Here is a 22,459-nt window from a genome sequence, read left to right on the forward strand (position 1 = left end):
AGACAAATACAAGTCACTATCATGTTTTTGTAACTGCTTGAATGTCAAAGTTTGAGATGATGTTTAAAATGATAAAGTGATCTGATGGGGTGGATTCAATGAAAGGTCCACCGGGAGGAGAATGTGGAACTAGGGGGAATTATCTTAAAGTAATGTTGCCACTCAAGAGAGAAATCAGGATGCACTTTTAAATATAAAGGATTGTGGATATCTGAAACTCTGTTTCCCACAAAGTTGTGGATAAAGTGCTTTGCAGGTAAATAAGTTGTGATTTGTGATGTAACTAAACAGCAGAGAGATGGAATGGCTTATTCCTGTTCCATTTCTTTATTTCTATTTTACATGACCAGAATTAGCAAAGGTACTGATTTATTTATCTACCTACTTTTTGTATTTAATTCCCTCAATATATAATCATGCCTAATGTTGTCCCATAATGACTTGAAAAGCCCAGAAAATGATTTATAAATAAGCAAACAATAAATGAATGGTTGAGCATTAAACAGTTTAATATTAAAATTTTTAAATTGTTTCACATACCTGAGAAGACAAAAGTAAGTGCCAGAATCAGCTGCGCTGATCGCTGAAGATGAAAAGCTCTTTCCTCTCTGACTAACAACTTCATTCCAGTCATTAATTTGTTGAGCAATTCCTTCCTTTCCTTTTCTGTACCATAATAATAGGTCCTTTGAATAGTTAATGGAATTGTTATCACTGAGATTATTTAGCTCACATGTCATTTCAAAAGGATCACCCACAAATGCATAGTGGTACTCCTGCAGTGCAGAATTGAAACAACCTATAGAGAAATAAAGTGTTGAAGATAAATGATTATAATATAGCCATTCCATATAATTACATGCAATGTTGAATGGTTACTTAAAGCTCTCAATGAGATATGCTAGCATTTTGGATATATTAGATTCCTTCCAACTTGCTTTAAGAGATAGTCAGCCCAGCCTTTGTTCTCATTAGACTCTGCACACTGGCAGAGCTGAGGAAAATAACAGTTTAATGTTGTGGTAGACCTTTGACCCTGCTACTCTGTTACCAGCCTGTGATTTTTGTAGTCTCCACACAGCCTACCTTAGGCACAACAATATTGACATGGTCCACTCATTCTGGTCAGTTTATCAATGCACAATATTTGTTTAGGGCAATTAATTTTCAACTAGGTCCTTTGGAGCGTATGGGACTGGTTTTGGCTTGCAATAGATTGGCTTTACCTTTCATCTCATGCAAATGTGCAGATTGCACCCCATTTATGTCAGTGTAATTGAACTCGATCATGTATCATTATACTTCTACAGCAAACGATATGCTGAGGCATTGAGTTTATCCTACTGAAAACTTTCTTCCGATGTAGCTTGGTTTTCTCAACCAGTTTTTCCCAATTAAAGATTACTTGTTTTCATTGGCTATTCAGTAATGGCTAGTCGTACTTGCTCTTCATTCTGCTGCCCTATGTATTTAATTGACAGTGCAGTCTCACTAGAATTGGTTTTCATTTTGACAGTATTTTTCATCAACAGCATCTGTCTAAACTTGCTAGACTAATTATATTTACTCATTATCTGTTTTATATCACTGCGATAGTTAGTAATACCTTTACTCAAAAGTCCATCCATTTGCTACTGTTTCTGCCTGTGGTGAGCATACTGTACAAACCAGTTCCTTATTTTCTGAGTTAACTTACAAACTACAAAGTCCTAATTTTTTTTGTTTCGAATTGTCATTGAAACTGGCTTTCTTATCCTGGGATCAGCAGGCTGTTAAAATGTGACCTCACTGTTAGCAATTGAAAAAGTTGTCTGTTTTAAACTTAGAAGGCTGAAGTGAGTGATGATCATTGGGATCATAGCTGTTAGGTTTGTTCTTCATCACGAGACAAACTTGGCGTGGGTTTAACATCGGAACATTTATTAAAACAACAAAACAACAGACTGCACAGACTTACAACACCAGGCTGGCTGGCTTTTCCTGCTCTTTCCAGCCACTTTCTGTTTCCCCATGTGACCCCTTGCATTGCCTACTGGGAACTGTAGTTCTTTATTATACCTACATAATAGCACATAATAATGCAATAGCAACTGACTGAATTGGTTTCACTAGTACATTTCAATTGATTTTCTAACCTTGCACCTTGTTACAACAATCTGACTGTGAACTGCAGCTATACCAGTTGTTTGTGGTGGAAAGGATTCTCTAGCATTTCTGGATGCTATTTCCATTGATGCACCAATATCGCATAAATGCCAGGTTTTGCGCACTCACAACGACTTTTCCTGAATTTGTTTATCTACCTGTCTGTACACGAACCTATTGAATGAGGTACAATACCAAAAAAGGCAGCAAAGTTGCAAAGCAAGGACAAGTTTTTTAGTGAAACAATGCACTCACGAATCATCTCTCTCTGCTTCTAGCTCCACGGTTCAAACATAAAGCTACTTCTAACAGCTTTGCCATCCAGTTTAAAATAATCATTAAGTTTCTGCACAGAATTTTAAACAAGACTCCTTTCACCCTGACTGTCTGAAGATTTGCCAACATGCTATACATTTCTGGCCTAATCTGCATCTGGAGTATTGCCTTTTTCACACCTGTAATCACATTGTTTTGGGCTCTCATGATATCACGTTCTCCAGGAACTTCCATGATTTTGTTCACTTTAAATAATGTGTCTGTTTTATGTTAATGCTGAATAATTCTCAGATTTGACCACATGTGCCAAGGCCCCCAGTGTAGCCAGCTGGTCTGGCTTTGTTATTCCACTTCTGTTCAATAGTGACACAACGGAATATGTTGCTTGTGATAGACTGGTGATGAGCCAACTCCTTTACCTCCTGACACTGTGGCTTGCTGTGGTTTATCTGTGCTCTCACCGCTACATGCAGAGGACTTAGACAAACGAGATTCCATGTGTGTGGTTGCAGGAAAACCCCACTTGTTACCATAGAGAAACCTCTGGGTTGGGGAGAGCCGTGCAGCCAAAGAGAGGGGGAGACAGCAGATTCCATCACATCCAACAGGAGGTGATGAGAGGGTCCATAGGATCCAGATGATCGGTCAGCAACGCATGGAGAGTGTTGTGCCAGCCTCCAGCAATAGCCAACACTCACCGTACCAGCCAAGATTTAACTCTGAGGCCCACATTTCAGTGCTGAGTAGCTCCATCACTTGCCGCAGCCTGCCTAACACCAGTCTTCACACTCAGCATCTTGACGCTGAGTCATGGGCAACTCCGTGTGACAGGAGCAGCAATAGAGGCCAATGGTTTATACCCGGTTCATGGCACTTATGGGTACCCAGCATAGCACAGTCAGCAGAAGGGAGGGCAATGATTCACTCCAGGTTCCCACTGGGCAACACACAGTCTAAGCAGGTGTCTTTTACAAAGTACATGGGGATCTCTACATTTGAGTGTTCAGGCTGAAAGTCTATATCAAATTGGGATAGCGCCAAGCAGTGTAGACTGGGTGTCTGTGACATTGTTACAAACAAGCACACTATTTGTCGCTCCCGTCCACCAGGATCACAGTGACTTCACATATACAGATACACAGCATATCCATGCTTAAAGTTATACTATAAGTGGCAACGAAGTGGTTGATCCGTTCAATTCATTGGTGTCAAGAGTTATAATGCAGAAGGTAAATCTGATCCCACAGGGGAACAACATTCCTATTGAGTTCTTGCCTGGAAGTTCACTAATTTCTGAACATGTGTGCCACTCCCACTGGCAGTGTCAGGTTATAGCATCTGAAATGCTATATCCAAACTTTATTTCCAAATGTGTGAATTTTTTCTGACTTACCAAGCGCCACTTCAATTGTTTTTACTCCATGTGGGTCAATTACAATTGGAGGTTTCCTTGTGTCAGCATCTGAAAGGAATATGTAACTTGTAAAATGATCAAATACAGAGTGCCGTGATGCTATGGATTAACAGGCCTTTTGTCTCTTAGATAAAAACAGAGCACCTGAAACATTAACTCTGATTCTCTTTCCACAGATGCTGTCTGACCTTCTGGCTGTTTTCAGCACTTTCTGTTTTTATTACAATTTCCAGCATCCACAGATTTTTTGATTTTCATTTGCATTGCTTAGATTTAATTATCTTGCTAATATTTAAAAGTGTGTAACCTATTGACATCAGAATTTGCCATTGACAAGTACCAGGCGGCGTAGGAAGTTGAATCAAAATGAGACTCTCTTCATCTGCTTTTATCCGTGCTACTTACAAGGTAGGCCCCATGTTTCTGATTTTCTAACCTTGACCTTCCATCCCTCAAATCAAATGTAAACCAAACTGGAGAGTGTTCTCCAGAATCACCACAGGCAGAGGCAAAAACTATTGACTCTTAAACTAGTTGCATGTTGAGACTGTAAGCTGGCACACTGAATGTCTATGACAATATTACATTATGCAAACAAGGAATACCATATGACATTAAAGCAGGACGAAAGTAAGAGCAAACATACAAATACAGAGCACGTCCATGCTTACAGATATACTACAAGGGGAATTAAGTACTTGGCCCTCACAGTTCATTGCAGTTGAGGCTCATAAACTACAGCTTCTAACTTTACAAATTTTCACTGGTCATCCTCCAGAAACCAGACTCCCACTTTGATCATTTCTCCGTCCAACCAGGCCCAGATTCACCACAGTTCAACCCCGCCATCATCTCCCCAACCAACGTCACCATCTTCCCAGATTACCTCCCCAGTTGAAAAGAAAACTTCGCAGATCATCTTCTCAAGTGGCTTGCCACAGATTGTATCCTTAGTTGTACATCCCACAATCATCTCCACACCTGTCCTGCCCAATAGCTCCACTGTTGACACGATCTCCCTGACAAGTTCCTCTACACAGTCAATAACTGCCCCCAGCATACATCAATGCTCGTCTTCACATTGGGATCCTCTCCCCACACACAATATCTGCCCCTCCCCTCAAAACAGTTCCTCTCTCTACAAAGGTAAACATTGGCTGAGGAAAATCCTTTTGTGCATTTCCATGTGCAAAACCTATAACACTGCATGTGGTGTTATGGACATTATGGAGAATATCCCATCCAAGGGGCTTTGCACAGACTGACTCAAGCTCCCCATGCACCACTGCTTTATCATTTTTTCAATTTCTAGCACCCTATGTGTTTGATTTTCATAAACAGGCAGCTTCATAACAACGTAGGCTGCATTAACATAAAACAGGACAGTGTTTTGGTGTGACATAAAACTGAAAGTGAACCATCATCCACTTTGGTCAGATGAACTAGATTTTAACTGGCATTTTGTTGCAATTTTAGTTTCACCTTCACCCTTTTTTCCTCATTCTAGATAAGCTGATTTCACAAGACAAGGGAGCAGAAGTAGGCCGTTCGGCCCATCGAGTCTTCTCCAAGGAAAAGGGGAAAAGGAAAAAAGAAATGAGAAATGTGGGAGAGAGGAAGTCTGCTCCATGAGCAAATAAAAACAACTATTCCAACCCCAGCTTCCAGCCTTATCCCCATATCCCTTGATACCTTGACTAAATTAGATACCTATCTATCTCCTCCTTAAACGCCTCCAATGATCTCGCCACCACTGCTGTATGTGGCAAGGAATTCCATAAATTCACTACCCTCTGGCCAAAGAAATCTTTCCTCATCTCTGTTTTAAACCTGTACCTTCTAATTCTAAGATTGTGCCCTCTGGCCCTGGACTCACCCACCAAGGGAAACAGCTTGGCCACATCTACTCTGTCAGTCCTTTCAACATTCTAAATGTTTCTATGAGGTCCCCTCTCATTCTTCTGTACAGTCTGATCCTTACCACCAATCCGACCTGGTGGTTAACCTTTAGGGTATCCTGCATGAGTACCCCCAAGTCCCTTTGTACTTCTGTACTTTGAATTTTCTCCCCTTCTAGATAATGATCTGCCCAGTTATTTCTGTTTCCAAGGTGTACAACTGCACATTTCTCAACATTGAATCTCATCTGCCATTTCCTTGCCCATTCTCCTAAACTATCTAGGTCTCTCTGCAACCTTCCTGTCTCCTCAATACTCCCTACTCCTCCACCTATCTTTGTGTCATCTGCAAACTTAGCCACAAAACCATTTACTCCATCATCCAAATCGTTAATGTACAGAGTAAGAAGAAGCGGCCCCAACATCGACCCCTGCGGAACACCACTAGTAACCAGTAACCAACCATAACAGGATCCCTTTATTCCCACCCTTTGCTTTCTGCCAACCAGCCAATGCTCCACCCATTCTGTTATCCTACCTGTAATTCCATGACCTCTCATCTTATTAATCAGCCTCTTGTGCGGCACCTTGTCAAAGGCCTTTTGAAAGTCTAAATACACAACATCTACCGCCTCTCCCTTATCCACCCTACCTGAGGTTTCCTCAAAAAACTCCAATAGGTTGGTCAGGCAGGATCTTCCCTTCACGAAACCATGTTGGCTTGGACCTATCTTGCCTTGCACCTCTACGTATTCCATAACTTCATCCTTGAGGATCGATTCTAATAACTTTCCCACCACCGACTTCAGACTAATAGGTCTGTAGTTTCCTTTATGCTGCCTCCCACCTTTCTTATACAGCAGAACTGCATTTGCGACCCTCCAGTCCTCCGGAACCATGCCGGATTCTATTAATTCCTGGAAAATGATCACCAGTGCCTCCGCAATCTCTAAAGCCACCTCCTTCAGAACTCGGGGATGCAGCTCATCCGGTCCATTTAGTCTTATCAGTCTTTAGTCCATTTAGCTTTCCTAGCATCTTCTCTCTAGTAATCTTAACTGAACTCAGTTCCATTCCTTGAGACCCCTGTCTATCCGGTAGAATGCTGATGTCCTCCACAGTGAAGACCGATGCAAAATACTCATTTAATTCCTCTGCCATCTCTTTATCATCCATTATAATCTCTCTTGCACCGTTATTGATTGGTCCTATATCAACCCGTGTCTCCCTTTTACTCCTTATATATTTTAAAAAACTCTTAGTATCCTTTCGAATGTTATCTGCCAACTTTCTTTCATAATTCATCTTTTCTTTCCTAATGACCTTCTTAGTTTCTTTCATCAGGTTTTTAAAAGTTTCCCAGTCTTCTGTTTTCCCACTAATTTTTCTTTCCTTGTATGACCTCCCTTTTGCTTTTATTTTAGCCTTCACCTCTCTCGTTATCCATACTTGTGCCTTCTTTCCATTCAAAACATTTTTTCTTGGTATATATCTATCCTGCATTTTCCTTATTTCTTGTAGAAATTCCATCCATTTCTGCTCTGCCATCCCTCCAACTAGCTTACTCTTCTAATCAATTTGGGCCAGTTCCTCTCTCATGCCACTGTAATTTCCTTTGTTCCACTGAAATATCGATACGCCAGTTATCAGCTTCTCCTTCTCAAATTTGAAACTGAATTCAATCATATTGTGATCACTAGTTCCTCATGGTTCCTTTACCTTTAGTTCCCTAATCACCTCTGGTTCGTTACACAGCACCCAATCCAAAACAGCCGATCCCCTGGTGGGCTCATCAACAAGTTGCTCCAAAAGGTCATCCAGTAGACATTCCACAAACTCACTCTCCTGAGAGCTACTGCCTTGCTGGATTTCCCAGTCCACCTTCATGTTAAAATCCCTCATAATTCTCTTAACATTGTCACTCTGACATGCTCTTTCTATTTCTAACTGCAACTTATAGTCCACATCCTGACTGCTATTAGGGGCCTGTATATAACTGCTACTATTGTCCTTTTACCCTTGCTATTTCTTAGCTCCACCCATAAGAATTCCACCTCTTCTGACCCAATGTCCTTCCTTTCTATTGATTTTATATCATTACTAACCATCATGGCCACGCCACCCCCTCTGCCTACCTGCCTATCCTTCCTATACACTGTGTATCCCTGGACATTTAGTTCCCAATCACATCCATCATAAAGCCATGACTCGGTGATTGCCACAATGTCGTATTTATTAATCTGTAGTTGTGCCACTAGGTCATCCACTTTATTCCTAATGCTACGTGCATTTAAATATAGCACATTTAGTCCGGTATCTGCTACTGATTTTGTTGTACTTCTGTTGTTCAGCAAATTATCCTGACTTTTCACCTGCCTGTCCTTCTTACCGTCCTCACTGCACACTGTCTTGGACTTGTTTCTACAAACCTCCTCCCTTACCCTAACATCTTGTATCCTAACATCCTGGTTTCCATCCCCTTGCCAGATTAGTTTCAACCCTCCCCAACAGCTAAATTAAACATTCCCGCCAGGATATTGGACTCTTTGGAGTTCAGGTGTAATCCATCCTTAGTGAATAGGCCATGCCTCCCCCAAAAAAGATTTGTAACTTCATCTCAATCAATATCATTACCTGAACTTTTATCAACTCAACCTACATCATTTTTCTAATACAGGGAATACAATTAGATAGACTCCATCAACTCTACCCAAATCTAGTGCATATTAATTTAACATTCACACAAGCAACTTTTCCTATCCCAAGGCAGGTCATTGTTAGTTTGCCATAATTCTAAAGATTTGATATCTGACATTTTCAGTCTTTTGAGTCTGCTTATTTGATGCTTAATCATAAGACATCTGAACCATTGAATCTTGGAAGACACTATGTTCTTAATCATAAGACATCTGAACCATTGAATCTTGGAAGACACTTATGTTCTTAATCATAAGACATCTGAACCATTGAATTTTGGAAGACACTATGTTCAAAGAGAAGCTCCACTTGAGAATTGGATGATGATATTTAAATACTGAATTACCAGATAATCAAAAGCATAGAATCTTATTTCCGATTTTCAAATTCAGTTTTGTTTCAGATAAGGTTATATGTTTGGAGAAAGCCTTTGAAAATCCATCAGGACATTACAAATCTTACTTACTAAAATCTATGCCAAGTGGGTGATGATGAAATGATTAGATGGTAAGACTCCTTTGTGCTAGTCTTGGCCTGTATTATTTGATAAACTGAATATTGATTTTCTCATTCAATTGTTACATATTTTTCCAAGCCTTGGCTTTTGAATGTGTCTTAATCATGTGGTCAGAGGTGACTTATCTGTAGCTTGGTTAACATGGCAGACAAACCATTTAGTAGTCAAGCTTTACTCACAATCTGAAGAAGATCACTTCATTATGAAGACCTAAGCTTTATAACTGTTTGGAAAAGGTGAAACACAAAGGTTTTGGATTTTTCTCTTTTCCCACACTCTTCATGGTTCCTGCTCAAAAAATGAAGAAGAATCCATTGTGCTGTACATGAAACAGTCTGAAGGATTACCTGAGGCAGGGATTGTTTTAAAAAAAACTCTGAGCTATAAAACTGTAGGGCCCTAAAGTAGAAAAAAATCCTTCAAGTTTACAGCAAAGGTCCTTATCAAACCAATTCAAGATTATTGGTGCATTTTTCCACTTACCTATAACATTCACAGTAAATGTCCTTTTCACAAGCCATGATATTTTATTTTCAAAGAACTTAAAGGTACACGTATAGTTGCCAGAATCTTCTTCATATATTCTATATAAATGAATTTGGTCATTTCTTATCTTGAGACTAACTCGTGTATCACGTTCTTTGACTAATTCCCCATTCTGGAAGAAAGTAAAGCCAATAATTAATTGCCAAAGCCACAGTATCAGAGTTTAATAATATCTTGCCCGTGATTAGAGTTGGAGGAAGGTCTTGGATTGCATCTTTCTGACATGACCTAAAATATTTCACAGAGATAAATATTATCAGTTTCTAGCTATATTTCTCTTCCACAACTCAATACTCAAATAGCTATTTTGATTTCAATATTCATTTTACTGCCAGTTATATTGTGCCCAGGTACTATTTCACATTATTTTCTTTGTAATTTGTAGGGCAAGTCTGTTAATGTTTAAGTGTGTTTAAATGGCTACCCATTTCAAGACCCCCTTATAAGTTAGGACAGGTGGCTCTCAGCCACACAATTATCATTTCAAAACAAAACTTCAATTGCCTGGTGCTTTAATTTCTCACAAGAACAGGGCAACCTGCAGTTGAAATTATAACAATGGCATCAAGCATTTGTTCTGTTTGTGTGCAGTTCAGTCTTCAGTTTTGAAACATTGAAACTTTGGCCTAGAACTTATTCCCTTGGTCCAAACAATCCAGGCGATCAGATGAGGTTGTACTGAAGGTCATAGAAGGTTAAAGATCTTAGTGAGGATAACTAATTTAATTGCCAGCACTTTAAATAATAGTGTCAGAAGAAAAGCAGTTAGTAAAACCTGCTTGTTCTGCAAGTAAATAAGAACTGTTTTTCAAATTAGTGTGTTTGAAGATCTCACTGCAAGATCTGTCAATAGTGCCATTTAAGAGAGTTTTACACCAGAGAAAATGTGCTGCAGCAAAGGAAAATCCAACAAAAAAATGTGCGCAAAATTATTTTACTCTAGCCCAGTTTTCAATAGCATCATTTTGTTTGGAATTGCGTGAATGAATTTCTAGATTCTTGTTTTTCTCTTTCCTTCAGATAGGTAGATCATATTGTGCTGCAGTTGTATAAGCACCGGCAGCCATAAAGACTTTCTCCATGTAAATATAGTGTGATCCTGGGATGTGAATAGTGCTGCATTTATCTGCAGTCACAGCAGACCCTGATCTCCATTTTGTTTTTGCTTTATGCTTGGCCCAGTAGCTGTTCTCTATTTCAATAAAGTATGCTTAATTATGTTTTGTGCATTCTTGATGAGTCACGATACAACATGGTAGGCTTCTTCAGAAAGTCAGAGGGCATGGGATCCAGGGAGGCTTGGCCATGTGGATTCAGAATTGGCTTGTCTGTAGAAAGCAGAGGGTTGTGGTGGATGGAGTGCATTCAGATTGGAGGGCTGTGACTAGTGGTGTCCCACAAGGAACGGTTCTGGGACCTCTACTTTTCGTGATATTTATTAATGACTTGGATGAGTGGGTAGAAGGGTGGGTTGGTGGTGTTGTGGACAGTGTGGAGGACTGTCGAAGCTTGCAGAGGGATATTGATAGGATGCAGAGCTGGGCTGAGAAGTGGCAGATGGAGTTCAATCTGGAGAAGTGTGAGGTGGTACACTTTGGAAGGACAAATTCCAAGGCAGAGTACAAGGTTAATGGCAGGATTCTGGGTAGTGTGGAGGAGCAGAGGGATCTGGGGGTTCATATCCAAAGATCACTGGAAGTTGCCTCACAGGTGGATAGGGTAATTAAGAAAGCTTATGAGATGTTAGCTTTCATAAGTCATGGGATCGAGTTTAAGAGCCACGAGGTAATGATGCAGCTCTACAAAACTCTGGTTAGACCACACTTGGAGTACTGTGTCCAGTTCTGGTCACCTCATTATAGGAAGGATGTGGAAGCATTGGAAAGGGTGCAGAGGAGATTTACCAGGATGCTGCCTGGATTAGAGAGTATGGATTGAGGAGAGACTAAGGGAGAGAAGGCTTTACTCTTTGGAGAGAAGGAGGATGAGGGAAGACATGATAGAGGTATACAAAATATTAAGAGGAATAGATAGAGTGGACAGCCAGTTCCTCTTTCCCAGGGCACCAATGCTCAATGCAAGAGGGAATGGCTTCAAAGTAATGGGTGGGAAGTTCAAGGGAGATATCAGAGGGTGGTTTTCCACCCAGAGAGTGGTTGGTGCATGGAATGCACTGCCTGGGGTAGTGGTGGAGGCAGATATGTTGGTCAAGTTCAAGAGATTGTTAGGTAAGCATATGGAGGAATTTAAAATAGGAGGATATGTGGGAGGAAGGGGTTAGATAGTCCTAGGAGTGGTTTAAAGGTCAGCACAACATGGTGGGCCGAAGGGCCTGTATTGTGCTGTGTTGTTCTATGGTTCTATGGTTTATTATTTCTGTGCAACACACAAGCTTGCAATGTTGTTACTCACCATAATGGCAATAATTTCTAATGTGAAAAAGTATTATGCTACAATTGCTATACCACTATGAGGTGATGCTGGGTGGCACTAAATCGCTTAAAAATTTCAACAGGTGATTGAATTGAAGTTAAGCTTTGACCCCAGCTGCCTCTTTAACTGGTATTGGTATACTTTTGCTATTTCAATCTAGCTATAAATAATTAACTTCACTAACCCTGCACAGCAAACTAATGTTCTGTTTTTAATTACAGGCAACATCAGCCTCACTAAATGATTTTTCTTTTTGATAAAAGAAAATCATTCTTGAATAATGATAATTACTTTGATAATTTCTTTTCCATGTCCTAAACCTTATATTTTAATTTTGCTCTATTTGGCTTGGATTTTAGTTTCTCTGCTTTCTTGCCCCTAAAATCCCTGGATGATCCCATGTAATCATCTATTATTGGAAGCGATTTTATGTTTCATCTATTCCAGATGCAAGGCACTTACCTGATACCACTCTACAGGAGACCTTGCTGAGGAATTGAAATGTTGAATTCCTGGACATGATATTGTATCTGCTCTCTGCCGAATTAGGAGAACCTCACAGCTTTGAATGTCTTGACAACCTGTTTGATTCAGCTTTTGCACACGTAGTACTGCCACCTTAAGACAAAGGCTAGCATTTCTGTTTATTAAACACAAATATATTTAAGCATACTGTAAAAAAAATTATGCTGTTCAAATGTGTTCCAATTTCCTCAACAAATTTTCATACAGTGTTCAATGATATACTTGAAGGACCAACAATGCATCACCTCGTCTAACAAATCTCCGTTGGAACAAATTACAATGTTGACAATAATTATTTGTCATCTTCCACTTGGTCTCAAGTTTACCACAGAAGTCTAAACTTTCTTCACCTTGTACTCTTGAACATCCCCAAATTTAATCACTCTACCAAAGTGGCTGTGTTTTCAACTGCTAGGGCCAAAGCCCTGAAATCCTCTCCTTCAACCTAAATTCTTCAGCCTTTCTACTTCCCATTCCCCCATCTGGATACTCCTTAAATCTACCTTTCTGACCAGGCTTTGATCATCGGCTCCAAAATCTCTACATTCACCTTGATGTTAAATTTTGTTTGAACTCTCTCAAATGAAGTTTTGCTGCATTAAATAGACTAGACAAATACAAGTCACTATCATGTTTTTGTAACTGCTTGAATGTCAAAGTTTGAGATGATGTTTAAAATGATAAAGTGATCTGATGGGGTGGATTCAATGAAAGGTCCACCGGGAGGAGAATGTGGAACTAGGGGGAATTATCTTAAAGTAATGTTGCCACTCAAGAGAGAAATCAGGATGCACTTTTAAATATAAAGGATTGTGGATATCTGAAACTCTGTTTCCCACAAAGTTGTGGATAAAGTGCTTTGCAGGTAAATAAGTTGTGATTTGTGATGTAACTAAACAGCAGAGAGATGGAATGGCTTATTCCTGTTCCATTTCTTTATTTCTATTTTACATGACCAGAATTAGCAAAGGTACTGATTTATTTATCTACCTACTTTTTGTATTTAATTCCCTCAATATATAATCATGCCTAATGTTGTCCCATAATGACTTGAAAAGCCCAGAAAATGATTTATAAATAAGCAAACAATAAATGAATGGTTGAGCATTAAACAGTTTAATATTAAAATTTTTAAATTGTTTCACATACCTGAGAAGACAAAAGTAAGTGCCAGAATCAGCTGCGCTGATCGCTGAAGATGAAAAGCTCTTTCCTCTCTGACTAACAACTTCATTCCAGTCATTAATTTGTTGAGCAATTCCTTCCTTTCCTTTTCTGTACCATAATAATAGGTCCTTTGAATAGTTAATGGAATTGTTATCACTGAGATTATTTAGCTCACATGTCATTTCAAAAGGATCACCCACAAATGCATAGTGGTACTCCTGCAGTGCAGAATTGAAACAACCTATAGAGAAATAAAGTGTTGAAGATAAATGATTATAATATAGCCATTCCATATAATTACATGCAATGTTGAATGGTTACTTAAAGCTCTCAATGAGATATGCTAGCATTTTGGATATATTAGATTCCTTCCAACTTGCTTTAAGAGATAGTCAGCCCAGCCTTTGTTCTCATTAGACTCTGCACACTGGCAGAGCTGAGGAAAATAACAGTTTAATGTTGTGGTAGACCTTTGACCCTGCTACTCTGTTACCAGCCTGTGATTTTTGTAGTCTCCACACAGCCTACCTTAGGCACAACAATATTGACATGGTCCACTCATTCTGGTCAGTTTATCAATGCACAATATTTGTTTAGGGCAATTAATTTTCAACTAGGTCCTTTGGAGCGTATGGGACTGGTTTTGGCTTGCAATAGATTGGCTTTACCTTTCATCTCATGCAAATGTGCAGATTGCACCCCATTTATGTCAGTGTAATTGAACTCGATCATGTATCATTATACTTCTACAGCAAACGATATGCTGAGGCATTGAGTTTATCCTACTGAAAACTTTCTTCCGATGTAGCTTGGTTTTCTCAACCAGTTTTTCCCAATTAAAGATTACTTGTTTTCATTGGCTATTCAGTAATGGCTAGTCGTACTTGCTCTTCATTCTGCTGCCCTATGTATTTAATTGACAGTGCAGTCTCACTAGAATTGGTTTTCATTTTGACAGTATTTTTCATCAACAGCATCTGTCTAAACTTGCTAGACTAATTATATTTACTCATTATCTGTTTTATATCACTGCGATAGTTAGTAATACCTTTACTCAAAAGTCCATCCATTTGCTACTGTTTCTGCCTGTGGTGAGCATACTGTACAAACCAGTTCCTTATTTTCTGAGTTAACTTACAAACTACAAAGTCCTAATTTTTTTTGTTTCGAATTGTCATTGAAACTGGCTTTCTTATCCTGGGATCAGCAGGCTGTTAAAATGTGACCTCACTGTTAGCAATTGAAAAAGTTGTCTGTTTTAAACTTAGAAGGCTGAAGTGAGTGATGATCATTGGGATCATAGCTGTTAGGTTTGTTCTTCATCACGAGACAAACTTGGCGTGGGTTTAACATCGGAACATTTATTAAAACAACAAAACAACAGACTGCACAGACTTACAACACCAGGCTGGCTGGCTTTTCCTGCTCTTTCCAGCCACTTTCTGTTTCCCCATGTGACCCCTTGCATTGCCTACTGGGAACTGTAGTTCTTTATTATACCTACATAATAGCACATAATAATGCAATAGCAACTGACTGAATTGGTTTCACTAGTACATTTCAATTGATTTTCTAACCTTGCACCTTGTTACAACAATCTGACTGTGAACTGCAGCTATACCAGTTGTTTGTGGTGGAAAGGATTCTCTAGCATTTCTGGATGCTATTTCCATTGATGCACCAATATCGCATAAATGCCAGGTTTTGCGCACTCACAACGACTTTTCCTGAATTTGTTTATCTACCTGTCTGTACACGAACCTATTGAATGAGGTACAATACCAAAAAAGGCAGCAAAGTTGCAAAGCAAGGACAAGTTTTTTAGTGAAACAATGCACTCACGAATCATCTCTCTCTGCTTCTAGCTCCACGGTTCAAACATAAAGCTACTTCTAACAGCTTTGCCATCCAGTTTAAAATAATCATTAAGTTTCTGCACAGAATTTTAAACAAGACTCCTTTCACCCTGACTGTCTGAAGATTTGCCAACATGCTATACATTTCTGGCCTAATCTGCATCTGGAGTATTGCCTTTTTCACACCTGTAATCACATTGTTTTGGGCTCTCATGATATCACGTTCTCCAGGAACTTCCATGATTTTGTTCACTTTAAATAATGTGTCTGTTTTATGTTAATGCTGAATAATTCTCAGATTTGACCACATGTGCCAAGGCCCCCAGTGTAGCCAGCTGGTCTGGCTTTGTTATTCCACTTCTGTTCAATAGTGACACAACGGAATATGTTGCTTGTGATAGACTGGTGATGAGCCAACTCCTTTACCTCCTGACACTGTGGCTTGCTGTGGTTTATCTGTGCTCTCACCGCTACATGCAGAGGACTTAGACAAACGAGATTCCATGTGTGTGGTTGCAGGAAAACCCCACTTGTTACCATAGAGAAACCTCTGGGTTGGGGAGAGCCGTGCAGCCAAAGAGAGGGGGAGACAGCAGATTCCATCACATCCAACAGGAGGTGATGAGAGGGTCCATAGGATCCAGATGATCGGTCAGCAACGCATGGAGAGTGTTGTGCCAGCCTCCAGCAATAGCCAACACTCACCGTACCAGCCAAGATTTAACTCTGAGGCCCACATTTCAGTGCTGAGTAGCTCCATCACTTGCCGCAGCCTGCCTAACACCAGTCTTCACACTCAGCATCTTGACGCTGAGTCATGGGCAACTCCGTGTGACAGGAGCAGCAATAGAGGCCAATGGTTTATACCCGGTTCATGGCACTTATGGGTACCCAGCATAGCACAGTCAGCAGAAGGGAGGGCAATGATTCACTCCAGGTTCCCACTGGGCAACACACAGTCTAAGCAGGTGTCTTTTACAAAGTACATGGGGATCTCTACATTTGAGTGTTCAGGCTGAAAGTCTATATCAAATTGGGATAGCGCCAAGCAGTGTAGACTGGGTGTCTGTGACATTGTTACAAACAAGCACACTATTTGTCGCTCCCGTCCACCAGGATCACAGTGACTTCACATATACAGATACACAGCATATCCATGCTTAAAGTTATACTATAAGTGGCAACGAAGTGGTTGATCCGTTCAATTCATTGGTGTCAAGAGTTATAATGCAGAAGGTAAATCTGATCCCACAGGGGAACAACATTCCTATTGAGTTCTTGCCTGGAAGTTCACTAATTTCTGAACATGTGTGCCACTCCCACTGGCAGTGTCAGGTTATAGCATCTGAAATGCTATATCCAAACTTTATTTCCAAATGTGTGAATTTTTTCTGACTTACCAAGCGCCACTTCAATTGTTTTTACTCCATGTGGGTCAATTACAATTGGAGGTTTCCTTGTGTCAGCATCTGAAAGGAATATGTAACTTGTAAAATGATCAAATACAGAGTGCCGTGATGCTATGGATTAACAGGCCTTTTGTCTCTTAGATAAAAACAGAGCACCTGAAACATTAACTCTGATTCTCTTTCCACAGATGCTGTCTGACCTTCTGGCTGTTTTCAGCACTTTCTGTTTTTATTACAATTTCCAGCATCCACAGATTTTTTGATTTTCATTTGCATTGCTTAGATTTAATTATCTTGCTAATATTTAAAAGTGTGTAACCTATTGACATCAGAATTTGCCATTGACAAGTACCAGGCGGCGTAGGAAGTTGAATCAAAATGAGACTCTCTTCATCTGCTTTTATCCGTGCTACTTACAAGGTAGGCCCCATGTTTCTGATTTTCTAACCTTGACCTTCCATCCCTCAAATCAAATGTAAACCAAACTGGAGAGTGTTCTCCAGAATCACCACAGGCAGAGGCAAAAACTATTGACTCTTAAACTAGTTGCATGTTGAGACTGTAAGCTGGCACACTGAATGTCTATGACAATATTACATTATGCAAACAAGGAATACCATATGACATTAAAGCAGGACGAAAGTAAGAGCAAACATACAAATACAGAGCACGTCCATGCTTACAGATATACTACAAGGGGAATTAAGTACTTGGCCCTCACAGTTCATTGCAGTTGAGGCTCATAAACTACAGCTTCTAACTTTACAAATTTTCACTGGTCATCCTCCAGAAACCAGACTCCCACTTTGATCATTTCTCCGTCCAACCAGGCCCAGATTCACCACAGTTCAACCCCGCCATCATCTCCCCAACCAACGTCACCATCTTCCCAGATTACCTCCCCAGTTGAAAAGAAAACTTCGCAGATCATCTTCTCAAGTGGCTTGCCACAGATTGTATCCTTAGTTGTACATCCCACAATCATCTCCACACCTGTCCTGCCCAATAGCTCCACTGTTGACACGATCTCCCTGACAAGTTCCTCTACACAGTCAATAACTGCCCCCAGCATACATCAATGCTCGTCTTCACATTGGGATCCTCTCCCCACACACAATATCTGCCCCTCCCCTCAAAACAGTTCCTCTCTCTACAAAGGTAAACATTGGCTGAGGAAAATCCTTTTGTGCATTTCCATGTGCAAAACCTATAACACTGCATGTGGTGTTATGGACATTATGGAGAATATCCCATCCAAGGGGCTTTGCACAGACTGACTCAAGCTCCCCATGCACCACTGCTTTATCATTTTTTCAATTTCTAGCACCCTATGTGTTTGATTTTCATAAACAGGCAGCTTCATAACAACGTAGGCTGCATTAACATAAAACAGGACAGTGTTTTGGTGTGACATAAAACTGAAAGTGAACCATCATCCACTTTGGTCAGATGAACTAGATTTTAACTGGCATTTTGTTGCAATTTTAGTTTCACCTTCACCCTTTTTTCCTCATTCTAGATAAGCTGATTTCACAAGACAAGGGAGCAGAAGTAGGCCGTTCGGCCCATCGAGTCTTCTCCAAGGAAAAGGGGAAAAGGAAAAAAGAAATGAGAAATGTGGGAGAGAGGAAGTCTGCTCCATGAGCAAATAAAAACAACTATTCCAACCCCAGCTTCCAGCCTTATCCCCATATCCCTTGATACCTTGACTAAATTAGATACCTATCTATCTCCTCCTTAAACGCCTCCAATGATCTCGCCACCACTGCTGTATGTGGCAAGGAATTCCATAAATTCACTACCCTCTGGCCAAAGAAATCTTTCCTCATCTCTGTTTTAAACCTGTACCTTCTAATTCTAAGATTGTGCCCTCTGGCCCTGGACTCACCCACCAAGGGAAACAGCTTGGCCACATCTACTCTGTCAGTCCTTTCAACATTCTAAATGTTTCTATGAGGTCCCCTCTCATTCTTCTGTACAGTCTGATCCTTACCACCAATCCGACCTGGTGGTTAACCTTTAGGGTATCCTGCATGAGTACCCCCAAGTCCCTTTGTACTTCTGTACTTTGAATTTTCTCCCCTTCTAGATAATGATCTGCCCAGTTATTTCTGTTTCCAAGGTGTACAACTGCACATTTCTCAACATTGAATCTCATCTGCCATTTCCTTGCCCATTCTCCTAAACTATCTAGGTCTCTCTGCAACCTTCCTGTCTCCTCAATACTCCCTACTCCTCCACCTATCTTTGTGTCATCTGCAAACTTAGCCACAAAACCATTTACTCCATCATCCAAATCGTTAATGTACAGAGTAAGAAGAAGCGGCCCCAACATCGACCCCTGCGGAACACCACTAGTAACCAGTAACCAACCATAACAGGATCCCTTTATTCCCACCCTTTGCTTTCTGCCAACCAGCCAATGCTCCACCCATTCTGTTATCCTACCTGTAATTCCACGACCTCTCATCTTATTAATCAGCCTCTTGTGCGGCACCTTGTCAAAGGCCTTTTGAAAGTCTAAATACACAACATCTACCGCCTCTCCCTTATCCACCCTACCTGAGGTTTCCTCAAAAAACTCCAATAGGTTGGTCAGGCAGGATCTTCCCTTCACGAAACCATGTTGGCTTGGACCTATCTTGCCTTGCACCTCTACGTATTCCATAACTTCATCCTTGAGGATCGATTCTAATAACTTTCCCACCACCGACTTCAGACTAATAGGTCTGTAGTTTCCTTTATGCTGCCTCCCACCTTTCTTATACAGCAGAACTGCATTTGCGACCCTCCAGTCCTCCGGAACCATGCCGGATTCTATTAATTCCTGGAAAATGATCACCAGTGCCTCCGCAATCTCTAAAGCCACCTCCTTCAGAACTCGGGGATGCAGCTCATCCGGTCCATTTAGTCTTATCAGTCTTTAGTCCATTTAGCTTTCCTAGCATCTTCTCTCTAGTAATCTTAACTGAACTCAGTTCCATTCCTTGAGACCCCTGTCTATCCGGTAGAATGCTGATGTCCTCCACAGTGAAGACCGATGCAAAATACTCATTTAATTCCTCTGCCATCTCTTTATCATCCATTATAATCTCTCTTGCACCGTTATTGATTGGTCCTATATCAACCCGTGTCTCCCTTTTACTCCTTATATATTTTAAAAAACTCTTAGTATCCTTTCGAATGTTATCTGCCAACTTTCTTTCATAATTCATCTTTTCTTTCCTAATGACCTTCTTAGTTTCTTTCAGCAGGTTTTTAAAAGTTTCCCAGTCTTCTGTTTTCCCACTAATTTTTCTTTCCTTGTATGACCTCCCTTTTGCTTTTATTTTAGCCTTCACCTCTCTCGTTATCCATACTTGTGCCTTCTTTCCATTCAAAACATTTTTTCTTGGTATATATCTATCCTGCATTTTCCTTATTTCTTGTAGAAATTCCATCCATTTCTGCTCTGCCATCCCTCCAACTAGCTTACTCTTCTAATCAATTTGGGCCAGTTCCTCTCTCATGCCACTGTAATTTCCTTTGTTCCACTGAAATATCGATACGCCAGTTATCAGCTTCTCCTTCTCAAATTTGAAACTGAATTCAATCATATTGTGATCACTAGTTCCTCATGGTTCCTTTACCTTTAGTTCCCTAATCACCTCTGGTTCGTTACACAGCACCCAATCCAAAACAGCCGATCCCCTGGTGGGCTCATCAACAAGTTGCTCCAAAAGGTCATCCAGTAGACATTCCACAAACTCACTCTCCTGAGAGCTACTGCCTTGCTGGATTTCCCAGTCCACCTTCATGTTAAAATCCCTCATAATTCTCTTAACATTGTCACTCTGACATGCTCTTTCTATTTCTAACTGCAACTTATAGTCCACATCCTGACTGCTATTAGGGGCCTGTATATAACTGCTACTATTGTCCTTTTACCCTTGCTATTTCTTAGCTCCACCCATAAGAATTCCACCTCTTCTGACCCAATGTCCTTCCTTTCTATTGATTTTATATCATTACTAACCATCATGGCCACACCACCCCCTCTGCCGACCTGCCTATCCTTCCTATACACTGTGTATCCCTGGACATTTAGTTCCCAATCACATCCATCATAAAGCCATGACTCGGTGATTGCCACAATGTCGTATTTATTAATCTGTAGTTGTGCCACTAGGTCATCCACTTTATTCCTAATGCTACGTGCATTTAAATATAGCACATTTAGTCCGGTATCTGCTACTGATTTTGTTGTACTTCTGTTGTTCAGCAAATTATCCTGACTTTTCACCTGCCTGTCCTTCTTACCATCCTCACTGCACACTGTCTTGGACTTGTTTCTATAAACCTCCTCCCTTACCCTAACATCTTGTATCCTAACATCCTGGTTTCCATCCCCTTGCCAGATTAGTTTCAACCCTCCCCAACAGCTAAATTAAACATTCCCGCCCGGATATTGGACTCTTTGGAGTTCAGGTGTAATCCATCCTTAGTGAATAGGCCATGCCTCCCCCAAAAAAGATTTGTAACTTCATCTCAATCAATATCATTACCTGAACTTTTATCAACTCAACCTACATCATTTTTCTAATACAGGGAATACAATTAGATAGACTCCATCAACTCTACCCAAATCTAGTGCATATTAATTTAACATTCACACAAGCAACTTTTCCTATCCCAAGGCAGGTCATTGTTAGTTTGCCATAATGCTAAAGATTTGATATCTGACATTTTCAGTCTTTTGAGTCTGCTTATTTGATGCTTAATCATAAGACATCTGAACCATTGAATCTTGGAAGACACTATGTTCTTAATCATAAGACATCTGAACCATTGAATCTTGGAAGACACTTATGTTCTTAATCATAAGACATCTGAACCATTGAATTTTGGAAGACACTATGTTCAAAGAGAAGCTCCACTTGAGAATTGGATGATGATATTTAAATACTGAATTACCAGATAATCAAAAGCATAGAATCTTATTTCCGATTTTCAAATTCAGTTTTGTTTCAGATAAGGTTATATGTTTGGAGAAAGCCTTTGAAAATCCATCAGGACATTACAAATCTTACTTACCAAAATCTATGCCAAGTGGGTGATGATGAAATGATTAGATGGTAAGACTCCTTTGTGCTAGTCTTGGCCTGTATTATTTGATAAACTGAATATTGATTTTCTCATTCAATTGTTACATATTTTTCCAAGCCTTGGCTTTTGAATGTGTCTTAATCATGTGGTCAGAGGTGACTTATCTGTAGCTTGGTTAACATGGCAGACAAACCATTTAGTAGTCAAGCTTTACTCACAATCTGAAGAAGATCACTTCATTATGAAGACCTAAGCTTTATAACTGTTTGGAAAAGGTGAAACACAAAGGTTTTGGATTTTTCTCTTTTCCCACACTCTTCATGGTTCCTGCTCAAAAAATGAAGAAGAATCCATTGTGCTGTACATGAAACAGTCTGAAGGATTACCTGAGGCAGGGATTGTTTTAAAAAAAACTCTGAGCTATAAAACTGTAGGGCCCTAAAGTAGAAAAAAATCCTTCAAGTTTACAGCAAAGGTCCTTATCAAACCAA

General features: G+C 40.1%; 1 protein-coding gene across 1 annotated transcript in view; it reads right to left on the minus strand.

Moving 5' to 3' along the window:
• Positions 1 to 22,459, minus strand: part of LOC127576158 (X-linked interleukin-1 receptor accessory protein-like 2) — a 54,908-nt gene that overhangs the window by 28,050 nt on the left and 4,399 nt on the right. The window contains exons 4-9 of the mRNA XM_052026546.1: positions 16,875 to 16,943; positions 13,601 to 13,859; positions 12,389 to 12,566; positions 9,431 to 9,605; positions 3,815 to 3,883; positions 541 to 799 (exon numbers count right to left, since the gene is read on the minus strand). Of these exons, the coding sequence (XP_051882506.1) occupies positions 541 to 799; positions 3,815 to 3,883; positions 9,431 to 9,605; positions 12,389 to 12,566; positions 13,601 to 13,859; positions 16,875 to 16,943 (1,009 nt within the window). The remainder of the gene's footprint in view (positions 1 to 540; positions 800 to 3,814; positions 3,884 to 9,430; positions 9,606 to 12,388; positions 12,567 to 13,600; positions 13,860 to 16,874; positions 16,944 to 22,459) is intronic.

Source organism: Pristis pectinata, chromosome 11 (assembly GCF_009764475.1).
Source record: "Pristis pectinata isolate sPriPec2 chromosome 11, sPriPec2.1.pri, whole genome shotgun sequence".
In the NCBI taxonomy this organism is placed as follows: domain Eukaryota; kingdom Metazoa; phylum Chordata; class Chondrichthyes; order Rhinopristiformes; family Pristidae; genus Pristis; species Pristis pectinata.